This window comes from Phaseolus vulgaris, chromosome 9, assembly GCF_000499845.2.
Source record: "Phaseolus vulgaris cultivar G19833 chromosome 9, P. vulgaris v2.0, whole genome shotgun sequence".
Lineage (NCBI taxonomy): Eukaryota > Viridiplantae > Streptophyta > Magnoliopsida > Fabales > Fabaceae > Phaseolus > Phaseolus vulgaris.
This window is the reverse complement of record NC_023751.2, coordinates 33,064,051-33,081,519: the sequence shown is the minus strand read 5'-3', so window position 1 is coordinate 33,081,519 and position 17,469 is coordinate 33,064,051. Positions and strand designations below refer to the sequence as shown.

The 17,469-nt window shown below is 26.4% G+C and overlaps 1 protein-coding gene across 4 annotated transcripts; it reads right to left on the bottom strand.

The window, feature by feature from the left end:
- Nucleotides 1-6,358: 6,358 nt before the first annotated feature.
- LOC137821402 (UDP-glycosyltransferase 43-like) lies at nucleotides 6,359-10,114 on the bottom strand. Of its 4 annotated transcripts, none has more exons than XM_068625985.1 (2): nucleotides 8,442-10,114; nucleotides 6,359-6,661 (listed from the first exon to the last, which is right to left on the bottom strand). In XM_068625985.1, the coding sequence occupies exon 1, from the start codon at nucleotides 9,855-9,857 to the stop codon at nucleotides 8,454-8,456; it is 1,404 nt and encodes a 467-aa protein (XP_068482086.1). In that variant the 5' UTR covers nucleotides 9,858-10,114; the 3' UTR covers nucleotides 6,359-6,661; nucleotides 8,442-8,453. The 4 variants fall into 4 exon arrangements, with proteins under 4 accessions (XP_068482086.1, XP_068482087.1, XP_068482085.1 ...); XM_068625986.1 differs by having other exon boundaries at nucleotides 6,359-6,653; XM_068625984.1 differs by having other exon boundaries at nucleotides 6,359-6,636.
- Nucleotides 10,115-17,469: the final 7,355 nt, after the last annotated feature.

The window sequence follows — 17,469 nt, the reverse complement described above, 5'->3', positions numbered from 1 at the left end:
TATTCTATTATTATGATACTTTTTAAAAAATATTTTTAATTTATTTTTTTTAAATGGGTTAATGTAATTTTTTCCATCAAATTAGTAGTGATGACTATATATGATATTGGTTCTCTGTGCCATTCATAAGTAAAAAAATTAATTAATACTAACAACTTTAAAAGTAAATATTGTGTAAATTATATATTAATTATAATAAATTAACTATAATTTTACTTTGGCATATAGTTGATGTGAGATTTTAACTCTCTTTTTCTAATACATTCCCTTATGATAATCATCACAAATATCATGATTATATTTTTTTGATAGAATCTAAAATTAAAGTAACACATACATCTATGGTAGAGAATTTTTTTAAAAAATTATTATATTTTAGGTAAAATTTGAAATTTTATAATTTCAATTAATCCAATTACTCTTATCAAATTCCAATTTTTAAATTTTTTTTACCCTAATAACATATTTTATCTTAGATCATTTCAATTTTTTTATAAATAAATTATTCTCTTAAAATTACATGTTCAAATTTAATATTGAAGTAACGATAAAAATTGAGAATGGTCCTTTATAAAATCAATGATTGTGATATACGTGTGATGTTTATTTAAGGACATACACATTATTAGTGAGTTTTACAAGTTCCTAATTATTACATTATCAAAACATTGGTGTTATTGCCTCAACATTTCTTCCTTTGTATTCCCATTAAATAATTCTATCATTGACATTTATTTTGGACTATGATAACAAACACAACTATAATAACCAATTAATTCCACATTTAAATTAAACATATCATTCCAAGAAGAAAATATCAAATAGAAATTAATTTTTAGAAACCAAAATAATTAGTTGCAATATTAACTAAATTAGAGACCATTTTAGAAACTATTTTTTTTTTTATTTCTAAATTAGTTTCTATTATTGTTAAATACTTTATAAATTTATATCTAATTAGCTACCAAAGTTTTAACTACCAATTATTTAGTTTTTAATTTAATAGGAATAGAAACTAATTTAGAAATCAAAAATTTATTTAGTCCCTGAAATGGTCTCTAATTTAGTCACTATAACAACTAATTATTTTTTGTTTCTAAAATTGGTTTCTATTTCATGATTTTCTTGTAGTATATTAGTGTTATGAAATATATTTTTCTTATTGAATTCCTTAATTTGTTACTAGTTAATATGCTATAAAAATCACATAATGTTAAAATTTTAGAGAAATTACTGTGTTATGGTTTTGAGACATTGAACCAAATAATCATTATTAAAGTTCGAGACTAAAGTAATTTTAATAAAAAGATAGTCTAATGTAATATTAGTTAATTACAATTACATTATAGTAATGAAGGTTGTTTTGAGTTATTAAACTAAATATTCTTCTATGAAGGGTAATTTTGTTATTAAATGAAATTGAGTTTTGAAAAATATTATGAAAAAAGTGATTTTTATATTAGGACAAATTATTAAATATTCACTGCAAATTCTAGGTTTGTGTTGAAAGTGGGAAATAAATCAATGATGAAGAGGTCAATTGTATGAGAATTCAACCTAAATTATTTAGGAAATCAAATTAAATCAAATTCATTTTTGCAAAAATAAAATAAGGGTTATTGATATAGAATTTTTTATAAACATCGACTTATGATATTTTGACAACCAAACCACCACCAAAATACAACCACAACAAATATTAATATTTACAACAGAAAAAAATAAATAAAAAGAAAAAAACCTTTAATGAAAATACACGCAAAACATAAAAAGTTATAATTTTTTTCAAAATTGACAAAATTATGAATTTTTATGAATAATTAAAATATTAATATTTATTAGGTTATAGGGTGGATCACGGTTGTCAAATAAACATTAATCACAAACATCTTATGTATGCTATTAGATATTTATGGATGTTCAAATAACAACTTGATAACAGGTAGCACAATAAGTCAAACAAACATTGTTGGTATAAACTCTAATATTATGTTAGAAAGTAAGTCTAAGTCTAATCTAAATTAGATACTAATTTAAAGAATAAAAAGTTATTCATATCTAAAGTGATTTCTATTATTAATAAAAATTTATAAAATATTTTTAAATTTGTATCTAAATTAACTACGTAAGTTTTAATGACTAATATTCTATATTTTAAATTAGTTTCTAAAAGACTAATAGAGACTAATTTAGAATATAAAGTAATAAGTAGTTAAAATAGTTAGATACCAATTTAGAAATCCTTTTATAATTTTTTATTAATAATAGAAATTACTTTAGATATAATAACTTTTTTAGTTTATAAAATGATATATAATTTAATCAAATAGTAACCAATTACTTCTGTCTCTAAAATTAATTTATATTTCATATTTTTCTTGTAGTAATAAATAATTATATTTTATTTTTTATTTTGTAAAATATATTACATTAGAATCACCAAATCTAAACTCTAATAAGAAATGTAATGTGAACATAAATTTGTGGTCCATGATAAACCTTATGTTATATACTTGGCTACATTAACCTTTGGAAGAAATGTAGAAAAAAAAATCTTCCCTTCTTTGTTGTTTCAACATCTATGATGAAACAAAATTAGAATATTTTTTGTCTTTAGGGATAGAAAGAAGGTGAGGTAGGAAGCTAGGGCAAAAATGGTGGTGGGTCTCTAACAAAAACAAAATCATGGAAGGTTTGGTGACTCTTCTCTTGCGGTTAGTGTTCTCCACCAACCACAACATTTCAAACATTTTATTCATTTAAAAAAAATACTTATTTATAATATTATACTTTTAATATTGTATTTTTATTTTCATTCATCTCTCAATTTTTTTTAAACTTGTTTTTTTTTATCCTCAACTTATATATATACTATCCACAATTACTCAATAATTTAGGTCATATAATACATGTTTGACACTAGTAAATGTGACTTATGAAACACCATGAATTTATACCAAACTTTAACTTTTCAACTTTCATTTTTTTTTTAAAAAATATTAGGTGCTTAAAGCAAAAATTGGTCATATATTAAAAAAGTAAAACTTATTATTTTATATTTGTTGATTTTAGTGGGTTTTTATTCATTTTATATATATTTTTTCATTGGTAACCTTCAAACTCGAAGTGTTAGAAGAATAGAATAAATCAACTTCTGAAATAATTACCCATTTTCTCAATTACTAGTTTTCGTTGAAGAATATGACTAATTCCTTTTTTTAAAAATTTAAATAAGTTGAAAGTTTATATTAAAAAATCAATAATATATAAAAAGAAAAATCCATAAATTCATTACCTTAAAATTTCGAGTTGAAATCAGTGTCTTAATTTTACAATTAATTAGAAAAAACTATTTTTCTTCTAAAACGTTTTTACTAAAAAATTTGGAAAAAAATTCACAAATTTAGTGTGTTAAATAAATTTTTAAACTAAAAATAGTATCTAATTTTTTTATATGAATTTATTTATTTTCACTATAAATTGTTAGAGAAAAAAAGGCTATATTAGTGTCTAACGACTTCTTGGTAGATCCCTTTAATTTAAGGGTGAGTGTCACTCACTTTGTTCTCTTCCCTTTTCCTTTTTTTTTTTTTTTGTTGAGAGAAAAAAAAAACATTATGGGACGGTGGCACGTGATTGGTGGTGACTTTGCGCACATGTGAAAGTGAGTTAGCACTCAACAAAATAAAGTGTTCTATTATGATGCCATTGTTAAATAGCATCTTCTTCCGAATCTTTTTCTTTCTAGATTACTCATAATTCTCTCTTTCTTTTACTATGCTAAATCACTTTCTTCTAATTACACTATTATTATATGCAATTTTCTCAATTCAAAACTTACCAAATGATTCATAAATTTTGTAGTTATTTTAATATTGATCACAAATAGATCAATCGGAAATTATTTTAAAAAATGTTTTAAAAGTAATGTAATTATTTTTTATATTATTCAATAAATATTTGAGTAGGTAGAAATCAGTGTCATATCATATTGTCGTTCTTGTTGAACAGTGTAATAACGTAATTTAGTTTAGTTAAAATGTAATTTTAGGTAATTTTGATTTTTTTTTCTTTTGCAATTTTAGTTTTCTACTTTTACAAATTTCATATTTCTATCTGTTTTTTTTTTTTACATATTTTTATTTAATTAAACCTTACATCTATAATATTCATTTAAGATAGGTAGAAAAATAGTTAATTAAAAAAAAGTTAACAATTAATTTATTTTCTCCGATCGTATTCTCCGTCTTTTCTCTTTCTCTTCTAGTGTTTGAGTTTCGACTTTCGATCGAGAGTGTATTTGCTATAGTTCGTATTGTCTAATTTTTTACAATTCAATTAATGTTAATATGAACTTTAATTAACATGTTCACTTCTATGTCATTTTGTTGGTATTTAGTACATCCTCGAATCATTCGGTCATAAACTACAAATAGAAATAAATGTATGGAAAATTAAATATTACAGGAGAGTTGTAGATTTTCTAAGACTAAAATCTAAAGGAATAAAGAGTTATGATGTTAAAAGAAACCAAAATTGCCTTTTATTCATCTATTTTTTTTATGAGATACACTTGGTTGGTTGTTAATTGATAGATGAATTTTTATTATAATTATCTAAGAAAAATGGTTAGTTATATAATTGGAATGAGATGAAAAAGTGAAGATAGTAAATTGTGTAAGACTTTGTGAAAGTTGTAGGACATGGTGTAGTGGTAGCATGATGTTAGGGGACAAATCATAGGACATAGTCGTTAAAGGGTTTCTTGGTGTCCTAAAAGAACCCAATTCCACAATCATTTGCATCACTTTTCTCTTTCCTATTAGCTCATCATCATTTTCAGCATGTCCTATTCAAAACTACAAAAGTCAATCACCATGATCAAGTTTGAGCACCACACAATAGAAAATAAGTATATTGCAAACAATTTTTATGTCTGTTAATATCAAAATTGTTAGGTAGAAATCATGTTTATTAAGACTTGGATAACTTTTATAGTTTTTTTATTAAGATTAAAAGATAAACAATTTATAAATATTCAAAAATAATAATATTTGACAAATATTATATGTTAATTTATTAAAATTAGCATGCTTTTAGTTAATGTTTATTTGAAAGAAATAAAAGAAATAATTGTTAAAATATAATTAAATAACAACTAAATTTAGAGATAAAAATAATTAGTTATTATATTAGTTAAATTAAATATTATTTTTTAGACTAAAAGATTATTGATATATAGTAATTTTTATTATTAATAAAAAATTATAAAATAATTTATAAATTAATATTTAAATTAGCTATCAAGTTTTAACTATTAATATTTTAAATTTTAAATTAGTCTTTAAAATTGATAGAAACTAATTTAGAGTATAAAGTAGCTAATAATCAGATATAATTTTAAAAATTACTTTATAATTTTTTATTAATATAAAAACTACTTTAAATATCAATAATTTTTTAAATTTATAAAATATCATTAATTTAGTTAATATAATAAATAATTTAGTTAATATAGTAAATAATTATTTTGGTTTTCATCTAATTTTCTTATAGTAAAAAAATAAAAGATTTAGATTTTTAAATTGACTAGACAATAAATAAAGATTTAAATATGTATTAAGTTCCTAACTAAGTTTTTTTTATTATAATTCGTATATATTTTTTAGTTTTTAGAACTAAAATTCATTTAAAGTTAGGTAAAAAAACATTTGTTTCATAAATCTTACTTTTTAAAAAAGTATTAAATGTCAACATTATATTACAAACACCAGTGTGCCTTGTTAATTTATCTTTCAACACATGAACAATTAACAACAACCATTTAATACTAAGAATAAAATTAATGATTTTCAATTTTTAGACAAAAAATATTTTTTTTACAAACACTAAGCATATTTAAGTCTAAAAGTGAAAAATAATATAAGAAAAAAGAAAAATTTAATAAAATTTAAATAAAAACAAATTTAAGAATGTTTTTTCGAAAGCAAAGTATGTCCTGTTTGTAGTGATCTTTCTCACGGGTTGTTTAAGACATGACAAATTTGATTTTTCAAAAATATAATTCGGAGAACATTTGTTTTCTTGTTTACTTTGTTAGTTAAAAAGAATAACAATTTTAGGATTTTTTTTGTGGGGAATTTTTTCAGGCGCATTTTCACAAATTTGCTTGTACATTAATTATGTTAAATAATTAAATTATATATTTTTTACTAAACACAAATGACAAATCTTTAAATAAAAAATGACTATATTGAATGTGCAAACAAATTATGATTCCACTATAATTCTATGGTTTCTTTTTCCTTTTTCACTTCTGACTTTCCATTTGCACAATCCAAGTGTTAAAGTATTGATATGCACTGAACGAGAAATGCATGGTACATTTCTTATCTCATATACCACAAAAGTTGTTTGGATATGATCTGGATACTGACCCATGACAAACCCATTGAAGAGAAGAGAAAATAAAGATGAATTTTGTGATGATTCTGCAAACATGACAGTGTGATTAAAAAGTATCATGGACCACACTGGTTACTGACAACTTGATCTACACAAATTCAGTTCATTCGTAGCCTCAGAAAATTATTCAATATTATTTAGCTTCATTTATCTCTTTTCACTTCTGTGTCCCTGAAGAAAAATGTTATCTAAACCACTTTAAAAATAAATAAAAATATCAGTATTATCAGCAAACTGAGAAGAAACATGGAAGAATTATGCAGAAAAAGAGTATCAGTATTTTACGAGCAATGGAAAGTTCAGAACAGTGTTATCAGGAATAACCAAAAGCACTAAAGCATTGACAGATGACAGCAATTCCAGTAGGTGACAGTGTAAGAACAACATCAATGAAATGTGCATTTCTAATACCATAATGTTTTTGAGGATGTGAATGTGATTATGGTGATGACCCTGATCAACAACTTGAATTAAGACTATACCATTAATAAAGTTACCATAACACTTCAGAGCATGGCAAGATTGTAACAGTAACTCTGCATAAAGTTTTCTCAAACACAAAACAACTTAAAAGAATTACTTTCCATCGCTAATCATTGGATGCTTTTCAGAATTTTTTCTCTTTTTCTAAAAAATATCTTTAATTAATTGACCTGCTTTTATTAAAAAATTAATAAAAATATAAGTCTTTACATATATTAAAGTCTGACTCAACTACTTTACTTTTAAATATAATAAAATAATTTTAGAACAATAAAATAATTTGCTCATTAAATTGGCAACTTCTTTCTTTACCTCCATATTTTCCTCATCCACCTTGGTACTTTATTTTTTTAATTTCAATAATAGATTTATAAGTACGAGAGTATCATGTTTTCTTTTCTATTTTAAAAAATGATGGCTATTTTCAAATGATGGTTGTGGTGGTTGATATAAGTTTTGTAATGTTATTATTAGTGGTGGTTGTATTTTTGACTTATTTTTCTATTTTCTTGAAAACCACAAAATTCAGTAAAAAAAATGAGGTGTAAAAATGAAATACAAAACTAAAAAAGAAATTATCTTCACGTTTGAAAACATTTCTCGTCAACCCTCACACACGCTCGAATGATGAAACTACTATCTCAAACACAATGACGGGAGAAGAATAGAAATGTTACACTTAGAATGGAGGTATAGGGGTGCAATACAATTGAGATTATTAAAAAATTGTGAGATTATGTTGTATTTGAATTGAAGGTAAGGCAGAAAGTATGAATGTGGTGGGAGAATTTGACATTAAGTTTAACTAATTTCCTTAAAAAAAGCTGAATTAGTTAAAAAGTCTTATACATTTTTTTTGAAAGGTCAATATTGGACTGTGAATTTTATGCATTACCCAAATTTTGAAAAAGACTATTTTATTCTTTTGTTTTCTCTCTCTTATATACTTGTAAGAGAGTTCCATACGGTGGCTCATGTGGATGAAAATAATATACTAGTTATAGAAGAGGAAATAATTTAATAAAGGTTTAAATTATTTTGGATTTTTTCAAGAAATTTGTAGATCCCTATAAATAAAAAGATTATCATGCAGAATGTACACAATCTGTTGTAGAAAATTAGAGTACTTTGCATGCTTTACTCACTTAAGTTAGGAAGTGTTAAGATTATATACCTAAAAAGAGTGCAACATACTTTGTGAAGATATTTTTAAGCAAAAAAAAAATTGTTTGTACATTCTTTGATTTGCGAGTAATTGAAGACTTATGTTTTTCTTTTTACCTCAAATGTAAATAGATCATACTAGAATCATTATTTAATTAGTGTAATCATTTACAATTTTGTAATAGATAATTCTATATAATTTAGTGTTAGAGTGAACCAAAGTAAAACTGAAGTGTCTCATAATAATAATAATAATAATAATAAAATATGCAGGGATTATATATTATTTAATTAAAATTGTAATATGATATAAAACAGAAATTGATTACCTTGCATATTGATCAACTTGTCAACTCCTGAACCAGGGACACAAGGTTCTTGTAAGATGACCCGTCTTCTATAAGCGCGCTTTTACACTTCTCACTCATCTCTTTCACCTTTCTTCTAATCTCATCACTACCCTCCATCAGAGACCTTACACCTTTCTCCACTGCTTCCGCCCGCACAAGATCCCCACCCACCCTACAATCCGTGCTAATCTCCACCGCTAATCCCAGCTCCTTAATCATCTGAAACGCGTTCAGATGCTGCTCCGCGTACACCGGCCACGTGGCAATCACCACGCCATGCCACAAACTCTCCAGTATGGAGTTCCAACCACAGTGCGACACGAATCCCCCAATAGCCTCATGACTTAGCACCTTCGCTTGCGGGACCCACCCACACACCAAACCCATCCCAGCCGTTCGTTTCAAAAATCCATCTGGTAGAACATCCACCTCGTTTAAGTAATCAGTCGGGTCTTCTAATTGGGCCTTCGGAGGCTCCCGCAGGACCCACAGGAATCTAAACCCGGCCCGTTCAAGCCCAATCGCTATCTCCTCGACCTGGTTTGCCCTCATGCTTCCCATGCTGCCAAAGCAGAGTAAAACCACAGAACCCGCAGGCTGGCGGTCGAGCCACTCCATGATTCGCTTATACTGGACCGGGTTCGGATCCCATTGGGCCGATCCAGCAAGGTCAAGAACAGGCCCAATCGGGTAAACGCGTGGCAAAAGCGAATCGTCGTGGAGAGATTGAAGCGCGTGGGGTTCAAGCTCTCCAAGCGTGTTCACCACGATACCTTTCGTCTCCCTGTATCTTCGCGCGTGGTAAGAGAACCAGGAGGAGGCGTCGTTCGCATCCAGCACGAGGTTGGGCAAAGCAGATCGCGGCAAGGGGTTTTCGAAACACGGAATGGAGAACTCCTCCGAGTCGAGCGAGTCGGCTCGGGGGAGGTGGAGAGTCAAGCCGAGGAAGCTCGCGGGCGACGCGAAGTAGAGGTAGCACGGGACGGCGAGCTCGGCGGCGACGTCGATGAGAGTGGTGCAGAACATGTCGACGAAGACGGCGGCGAGTCGAACCGAGTCGGTGGAGTTGGAGTCGGAGGGAAGAAGGCTAAGGATTGCATTCTTGACGTGGTGTTTGTGGTTTTGTATGTGGAGGGAGAGGAAGGCGATGGAGGATTGGTACTGATCGGGTGGGGGCGGGTCGACGGTAGGGAGGTGGAGGATTCGGAGATTGGAGGGTGAGGAGGCGCGTGCTTGGACGTAGGCGTTGATGCGGGGTCGTTGTGGCATGAAAATGGTGAGAACGGTTGCAGAGAATCGAGGATCGTGTTTGGTTAGAAGGTTAGCGAATTGGACGAGTGGAACGAGATTACCTAGGGCTGGGGTAGCGATGAAAACGACTTCGTATCTGGTCATGTTTAGAAGATGAAGAAGCTCTGAATCTGGTTCACGTTGGCGCACACTACTAGTAAACGAAGGTCAAATATGGATAACTATTATTTAATATTAATTATGCCCCCACGTAACAATGCATTTCTATTATATTAATATAATATTTTGAATGTCTTGTAATGGGTGGGTATGTACCACTAATATCATGGGCTAACCCATATCATATATCCAATTACATTTAAATTGATTTAGTGAACTTAATTTATAATTAAGAGTTAAGGAATGTATACATGATTCAACTTCTCTAATTTGTTCTAGTAGAAAGATTTATCATAATAATATAAATAACACAATTTTAAAAATCAAGTACGTTATTATACTGTATTTAGAATATCGAGTATTGAATACTTAATAAATCTGACATGAGCGTCAGAGTGCATTTTGCCGGTATCACCGAGTTTGAGCTATGTGAAAATCGAGGAGTGAGACGAGTGGAGGAAAGAAAGGAGCTTGTAGGAAAAGGAACTGAAGTGCAATCCAACCGACCGAGGAAGAAGAGGAATAACTCCAAAACTCACTAGAAGGATGGAGAACTTAGAAAAATCCCACAAAACTCTGAAGGCTTACATAAACTCTTCTAAAAGAACAAAGATGGGTATGATCATGTAAGATTTGAATTTGATAAAGAATAACATGGAAAACTTTGTTGTAATGAATGAAGAGAGACTAATGAGAGTGCAAAATAGTAGCATTCAAGGGAATATGGTAGTTGCTACTACATTCCCACCTCATGTTTTATAAAGTCAAGGAACCCAAGAAAGCTAGACATATATTTTCCTCCAATATGGTTTCCTCTTGATCGCACCTTCCAAAAGAAAAATTATTTTGAGGAAGGGTCAAGCTATGCTTACCATAATCCAAAAAAACATTACGATGTCTTAGATGAGCACTCATGGGCCAAATCAAATTGTAATTCATGCTCATGTGTCCAAAAACCATATGTCTTTGAACTATGTTACATGAGGAAATATGTTTGGAACGACCGCTTTCACAAAACTTCAAGTTACTATTTGGCTTAAAGTTCTATATTTAATGGTGGGAGACATTTTAGATGAAATCATTATCTAATCTACTATAAATCAAAAGATTAACAATTAAAACTATAGTCAAAATTTTATTCTTTCATATATCTGAGTCCACCTTAATGATCTTGATGAAGAGTAGAATATTTCTATTTACTCATAAATTATTTTTGAGTAAGTTTCTTCTTTTTTTTCATGTGGGTGAAAGGATGTCATAAGAGCTTGGAAAATGAAGTGCTAACAAGAGTTTGATGTGCTTGAAAAAAAAATAAGAGATATTACTCTTAAAGTGAAAGAGAACGTTGGAGGTAGTCATAGGCAATGGTTGAAAGAAAGAGTTCAAATAATTAGATTACCATTTCCAAATGACAGAATGTTGATGGAGAAGAAGTTGAACAACCTATAAGCAATAAAGAAAAAATTAGAACTAAAGGCTTTAGAGAACATGGAAGTTGAAAAAATAAAAAGCTTAAAAAAAGTAAAAAATGGTTAAAAGAAAAAATAAACAGTTATAAAGTGAGAATTTTGTTAAATAATTTTTTTTATATCTTTAATTTGTTTAACAATAAAATCTTTGGTCTTTATATCATCAGATTCATGTATTGACTTCAAAAGTATTTGTTTATCCTCAATGGTATAACTATAAAATTGATAAGTGATCTTCTTTGCACACCACACTCATCACTAATAATTGTCACACATGTTTGATTTCGTGAGTTTCTTATTTGTTGTCAAATTTCTTTTGAAAGTAAATGATCTTTCAATTTATTATATACTGACGTACATATTTATCAAGATTAAAAATATTAGTTGCATAAGAAAGAAAATGCAAATGAGTACTTTTTCTTCTTGCTAAATAAAATGGTATCTCCAAACAATAAAACATTCTCACAATACAATAATGAAGAGTATCTCTCACTTAATACAGAAAGAAACTTGAGTTTTGGGTTAACATTGTTAGTCTGATTTCCTTCGTAAAATGCATGTGATAGAGAGACTTTTTTTTCTTCTATTTCAATGTTATTCATTATCTAATTTGTTTAACTCAACAAAATTTGACCACATCACGACAAATTGTAATTTCTCCTAGTGTAACTTTTAACAAATGAATTCTTACAAATCACATAGACTATATTTGATAATTGTTTTCACAACTTTTTCTTAACTTTAAAACAAATATATTTTTTTTTCATCTTTTTGTTAGATAGAATATATTTATCTTAATTTTCCATAACAAAAATAAATTAAATATAAAAAAATTCCTTAAATATAAAAATAAAATAAATTCATCTATCTAACATAAACTAATTTGTTTTTATCATAAATCAGTAAAATAATAAACTATTAATATAATAATATAAATTTTTATCGTAGTAAAACATGTTTGAATAAAATAATTAAAAAACTTTGTTTAAAGTTTTCGCTTCTTGTTTTTTTTTTCTGCAACTACTCCATTTTCTTCATCTTCCAGCGTCATTATTTTTACTCGGTCTAAGCATTTGGATATGATAACTCGATTTTAAACTTAAAAGGTGAATCACGAATTCAACTTGGTAGTCAGTTCAAAATAGATAATTAAAATTAAAGAGAATATTCAGATTTGTTATCCAAATAATTCATAAAATACAATTTTGGTTGCTATATATATTACAACTTTCAAATCACTTATTTTAGTCTAAATCTTAAGATTAAGGTAATGATTATTATAGTATATTTTGATAGATAATTTTTAGAATGTAGTTATTTTTTATAAGAAATTTGAAATGTTTTATAAAAAAATATGTTAATCATGAAATAAATTGAAATTCTAAGAATTATGAAAGTAATTTGATTATTTATAAATTAGGCAATTACAAGAATTAAAGATGAACGGTTGGTATTAATACTCTGATTATAACCAAAATATTTTAACCATCTTTTAGCCTTGGCTTACCAATTATTACATTATTCTTAGTTGTAGTCATTACAAATGCCCACAGCTCCTTTTTTTTTTCTTTTGTTTATCTTCGATATTTGATATTTCATGAATATCATTTTTAAACCTAAGTCACGAAAATGAGATGTTTTTACCAAAAAAATATAATTTCATAAATTAATTATTAAAATAAATATCAACATTTTAAAAAATTATCAAAATAAATAACTAATATTAAATAATATAATTTTAACATAATTAAATTTTAACTTAAATAATGTAAATTTGACACGAATTCAATATTAGACGACACCATTTATCTATTTTAATAATTTTTTAAAATTTATTTATTTTAGTAATTAAACTATAAAATTATTTTACTAAAAAAAAAAATCAGAAAATGGGTATAATTAGAAAACTCATTTTCTTTTAACAGCAGCATGAATACAGTGCAGGGTGTTCTTTCTGTTCCTAACTCAGTATCCATTACTCCTGTTTCAGTTCTGTCTCAGAAACCCCTTCGGTTCTGACATAATAAAAAGGTATCACAACAAATTATTATTAACAAAATAACTATATTCAAATAATAATATTTTAATAATTTTATTCAGATAAGATGCTTATTAATAGGTATATTATTAATAAAAGTATTTTATAGCTTTTAATTTTCTAAAATTAAAAAAAAAAACTAAATTATTAAAGTGGCAATAATCCTTGTACAAGTTTTAAGCTTATAAATTTTTTTTAGAAATTTTAGTATCATTTTAAATTATTATTCTCTGCGTAAGAATAAGATTAAATATTAAGATTTTAACAAAAAGAGACTAATTAAAATTCATAAATAAATTAAAAGAAATAAAATATATTTGTTTCTGGGGAGTGAAATTTCTTCAACATTATAGTGATTGCTATATATGAGTTGGTAGGTCTTTGTGATTAATGCAATAATTTGATCTGAAGGAACACTCAAACTTATAAATGGTTTTGTTATTAATTCATTGCTATTTTCTTAAATTTTAGAATATTCATGCAAAAACCAACAAAGTTTAAGAGAATTTAAAATCACAATTCACAAAAAACCTAATTAACACCACTTTTTTAGATATGGTAAAAGAGAGTAAAGAGCCATAACATAATAGCTATTAAAGAAAGTAGCCATAAAACTAACACAAACTGAAACATGTTTTATTCAACAGACATGGTTTTCTGAAAACAACACACATAAACTTAAACATGTTTTATTACACACATGACACACATAAACTGAAACACAGACACCATGCACACAACTTTAAGCAAACCCTAATAACATAGGAAGCAAGTAGATTTCCCTGCATGTACTCAGGTAGGTGGAGAAGGTGCAGGAAAGTGAGCATCAGTGATTGGTACAGGAGGAAATGGAAGTGAAGGAGGTCTTGGCCATGGTAACCCTGGAACTGGTGTTGGAAGTGGAAACGATGGAGGTAATGGAAGAGGAGGAAGTGGAATTATGGGTGGAAAAAGCTGGTTCTTATCATATTTTTCTTCTTTCTTTTCCACTTTATAGTTGCTTCTTGGATCTGCTTCAACTTTCTGATGATGTTCATCTTCAATGCTAGTTACCACTTCAGGTGAAGTAGTACTCTTGAGTTTCCTTGCACTGCTTGGAACAGCTCCATTGTTCATCACTGCAACAAAACAGAACAAAAGCATAAGATTAAAGGCCATTTTCAAAAGTGGCTTTGGTGAGCTGTGTTGCTAGAGCACATATGTTACATATATATACAAGAACAAAGTAAATTAAATAATAAAATTGTGAGTTTTAAAAAGACTTCAATGCTTTTATTTCCGTAAAAAATTGTAGATTTTAATTTTGGGTATTCTTAAAAAAAATTGAAAATTACTATTTTTTATCTTGAATATTACATGATACTAGATAATTGTTTATCTATTAAAAAAAGTTCAATTGACTATTTTAAATAACACATAAGCAGTGTGATAGAATGAAAATAAGTGATCTTTAAATAAAAAGTCTTATATATTATAAAATGTTATTTATTATTTTAAAATGAATAAGAAGAAAGTAATTTAAGATTTTAGAGACATGAAAATAAATAAAATATTGAAACCAAATATATATATTTTCATAAGGACTAAAAGTATAATTTCAAATTTCATAATGATGAAAAAAATAATTTTTTTTCTCTAAACCAAAATCCAAACTTATTGATTTTATAGGAACTCAAAGTATTTAAAAATTTAACCAATTTAATATACAAAGTGTATTATTAATAGAAAATATGAATTAAAAATCCACAAGAACACCAATTGATATTGGATAGCGAAGCTTGCTAATCGAAAGATTCCTCATTTGGAAGAGAAGCTTTTTCATCAATGAAGCTTAATTTAGAGTTATGGCTCTTAATTTAGAGTTAATTGAAGTCATTGATTAGATTAGTAGGTGAAACAAAGAACTTATATCTCTTAGCAATGATGTATTGGTTAGAAGATTCATTTTCTTTTACGATTTGCCAAAAACAAAAATCAAATATTTGGTTGAATATACAACTTACCATCTTATTATATAGAGGATCTATTATTGCTATAATGAAATAAAGAAAATAAAAATTATTTGTACTAGCAAATATATTTGGATTTGTAAGCCAAAATATATTTGTTGTCTAACATTACTTAATACAACAGTAAGGAGAACAAGTTTTCTTACTTTTCTTCAATTACAATAAAATAAAAACTTTCTTACTTTCTTCAATATTTTCAAAATTATAGTTTATAAAAAAAATATTAAATATGATATAAAATGTTATATATACATATACTTTTTAAGATTAAATATATTTTTATTCCTTGTATATTATTATATGAAATTGATTTTTTTAGATTTTTATATACTTATAGTATTAAAACTATTAAATATAAATTAGGATATTAAAATATTTCATATTAATTTAATGGTATAATATTATAATTCACGGTTTGTTTCTTATACCTAAAAAATATCAATAAAGACATATTTTAATAATTTTTTATTACAAATATAAATAAAATCTAAAGCTTAATTATGCGGATAAAAACTAATTTTGCATAATAATATAAGACAATAAATATATTTAACTATTAAATAAAATTTACTAAAAATTATAAAAAAATTGTGATATAAAATTGGTTCAGTTTACTCTCTCCAATTCTTAAATATGAGACATTTTAAACATAATTATACATATCAATTTTAATTTAATTGTTAGCTTTTAAAATAATGTTACTAAATGATTAAATTTATCCTTTTATATACTTGTATAAGATTTTTATTTTCATTATTTATTAATAAAAACATATAATAGTTTTCCTTAAAGAAATAATTGTCTGTGGCTGCAGAAACTGATATAACATGTTCAATGTTATCCATATACATTTAATAAGCAGTAAATGGAAATAGAGTATCCAATTGACACGATAACACTATTCTGTGAAGGTTGCTGAAGAACCTAGATGCTTCAGAACAGTGCCACCGTTTCGACATAAATTCACTCACCATAATCTCATTCATTAACAAAATTAATGCTTCTCTAACCACAATTTTAAGATTTTTTTTTTTTACTTTTAACTAATTATTTAATAAATCTTATAAAACACTTGTTTCGGTATCCAAATAAATAATCTCATAAAAATCAGCAAAATTGGAAATAGATAATGTTTTAAATATAATTAACCTTAATACTTGAGAGGTACAAGATCCTAAACCAAATAGTAGTACTTAGGAGAGTTAATTAATAGCATTAAATGAGCATTAAATAAACATTAAATAAAGAGCATAAGAAAAGATGATGATCCGTAGCATTTGACAGAAATGATTAAATCACCGATTGTAAAGCCATGCATGTAAGGCACGTACGTACCAAACCCTGCTTCCATGGAACATGCAATCATTTTTACTTTTTACTATTTTTATTTATTTATTGAATGTATTAATTTTTAAATATTAACTAAGAAAAGATGTGAAAAGATATTTTGGTAAAACAATTAATCTTTTTTTTTTTTTTTTTTACTTTTGTATTCAATGTTCATTGATATGTGGCTTATTCCTTTAAATTTGTCTTTGTACTTTAGACAACAATTATAATATTTTTTAAATGTATAGTTTATTCTTTTAGACACAAATATAATAAACACTGTTGTTATTGTAATGTGAAAATATGGTAAATTATACAAACAATTAAAATTCTAGGAGATTCAATGAGAATTCAATAACATTTGAAGTACTTCTATCTACGAAGAGAAAAAGAAACTACAACGTTGTTTAGATGCTTTAATTTTGTTTCTCTAAAAAAATAACATCCCTATAACATTTACATTACTACTAATTATCACAAGATAAATAAACATATATCTAATATTCATATTACACTTCATAAAATAATATTTTCTCCTTAATTTTTTTTTACTCTCCTTTACTTGTCCTTATTGAGATTTTCTTTATGAAATATCATTTGTTCTCTTATAACCCCTTAATCATTGTAATAATTTAAAAATATAAGACGTAGAATTGGTATTTTAAAACCCCACGTATATATATATATATATATATATATATATATAATATAATTCACATCATTTATGTCATCTTTTAGTAACATTATATCAT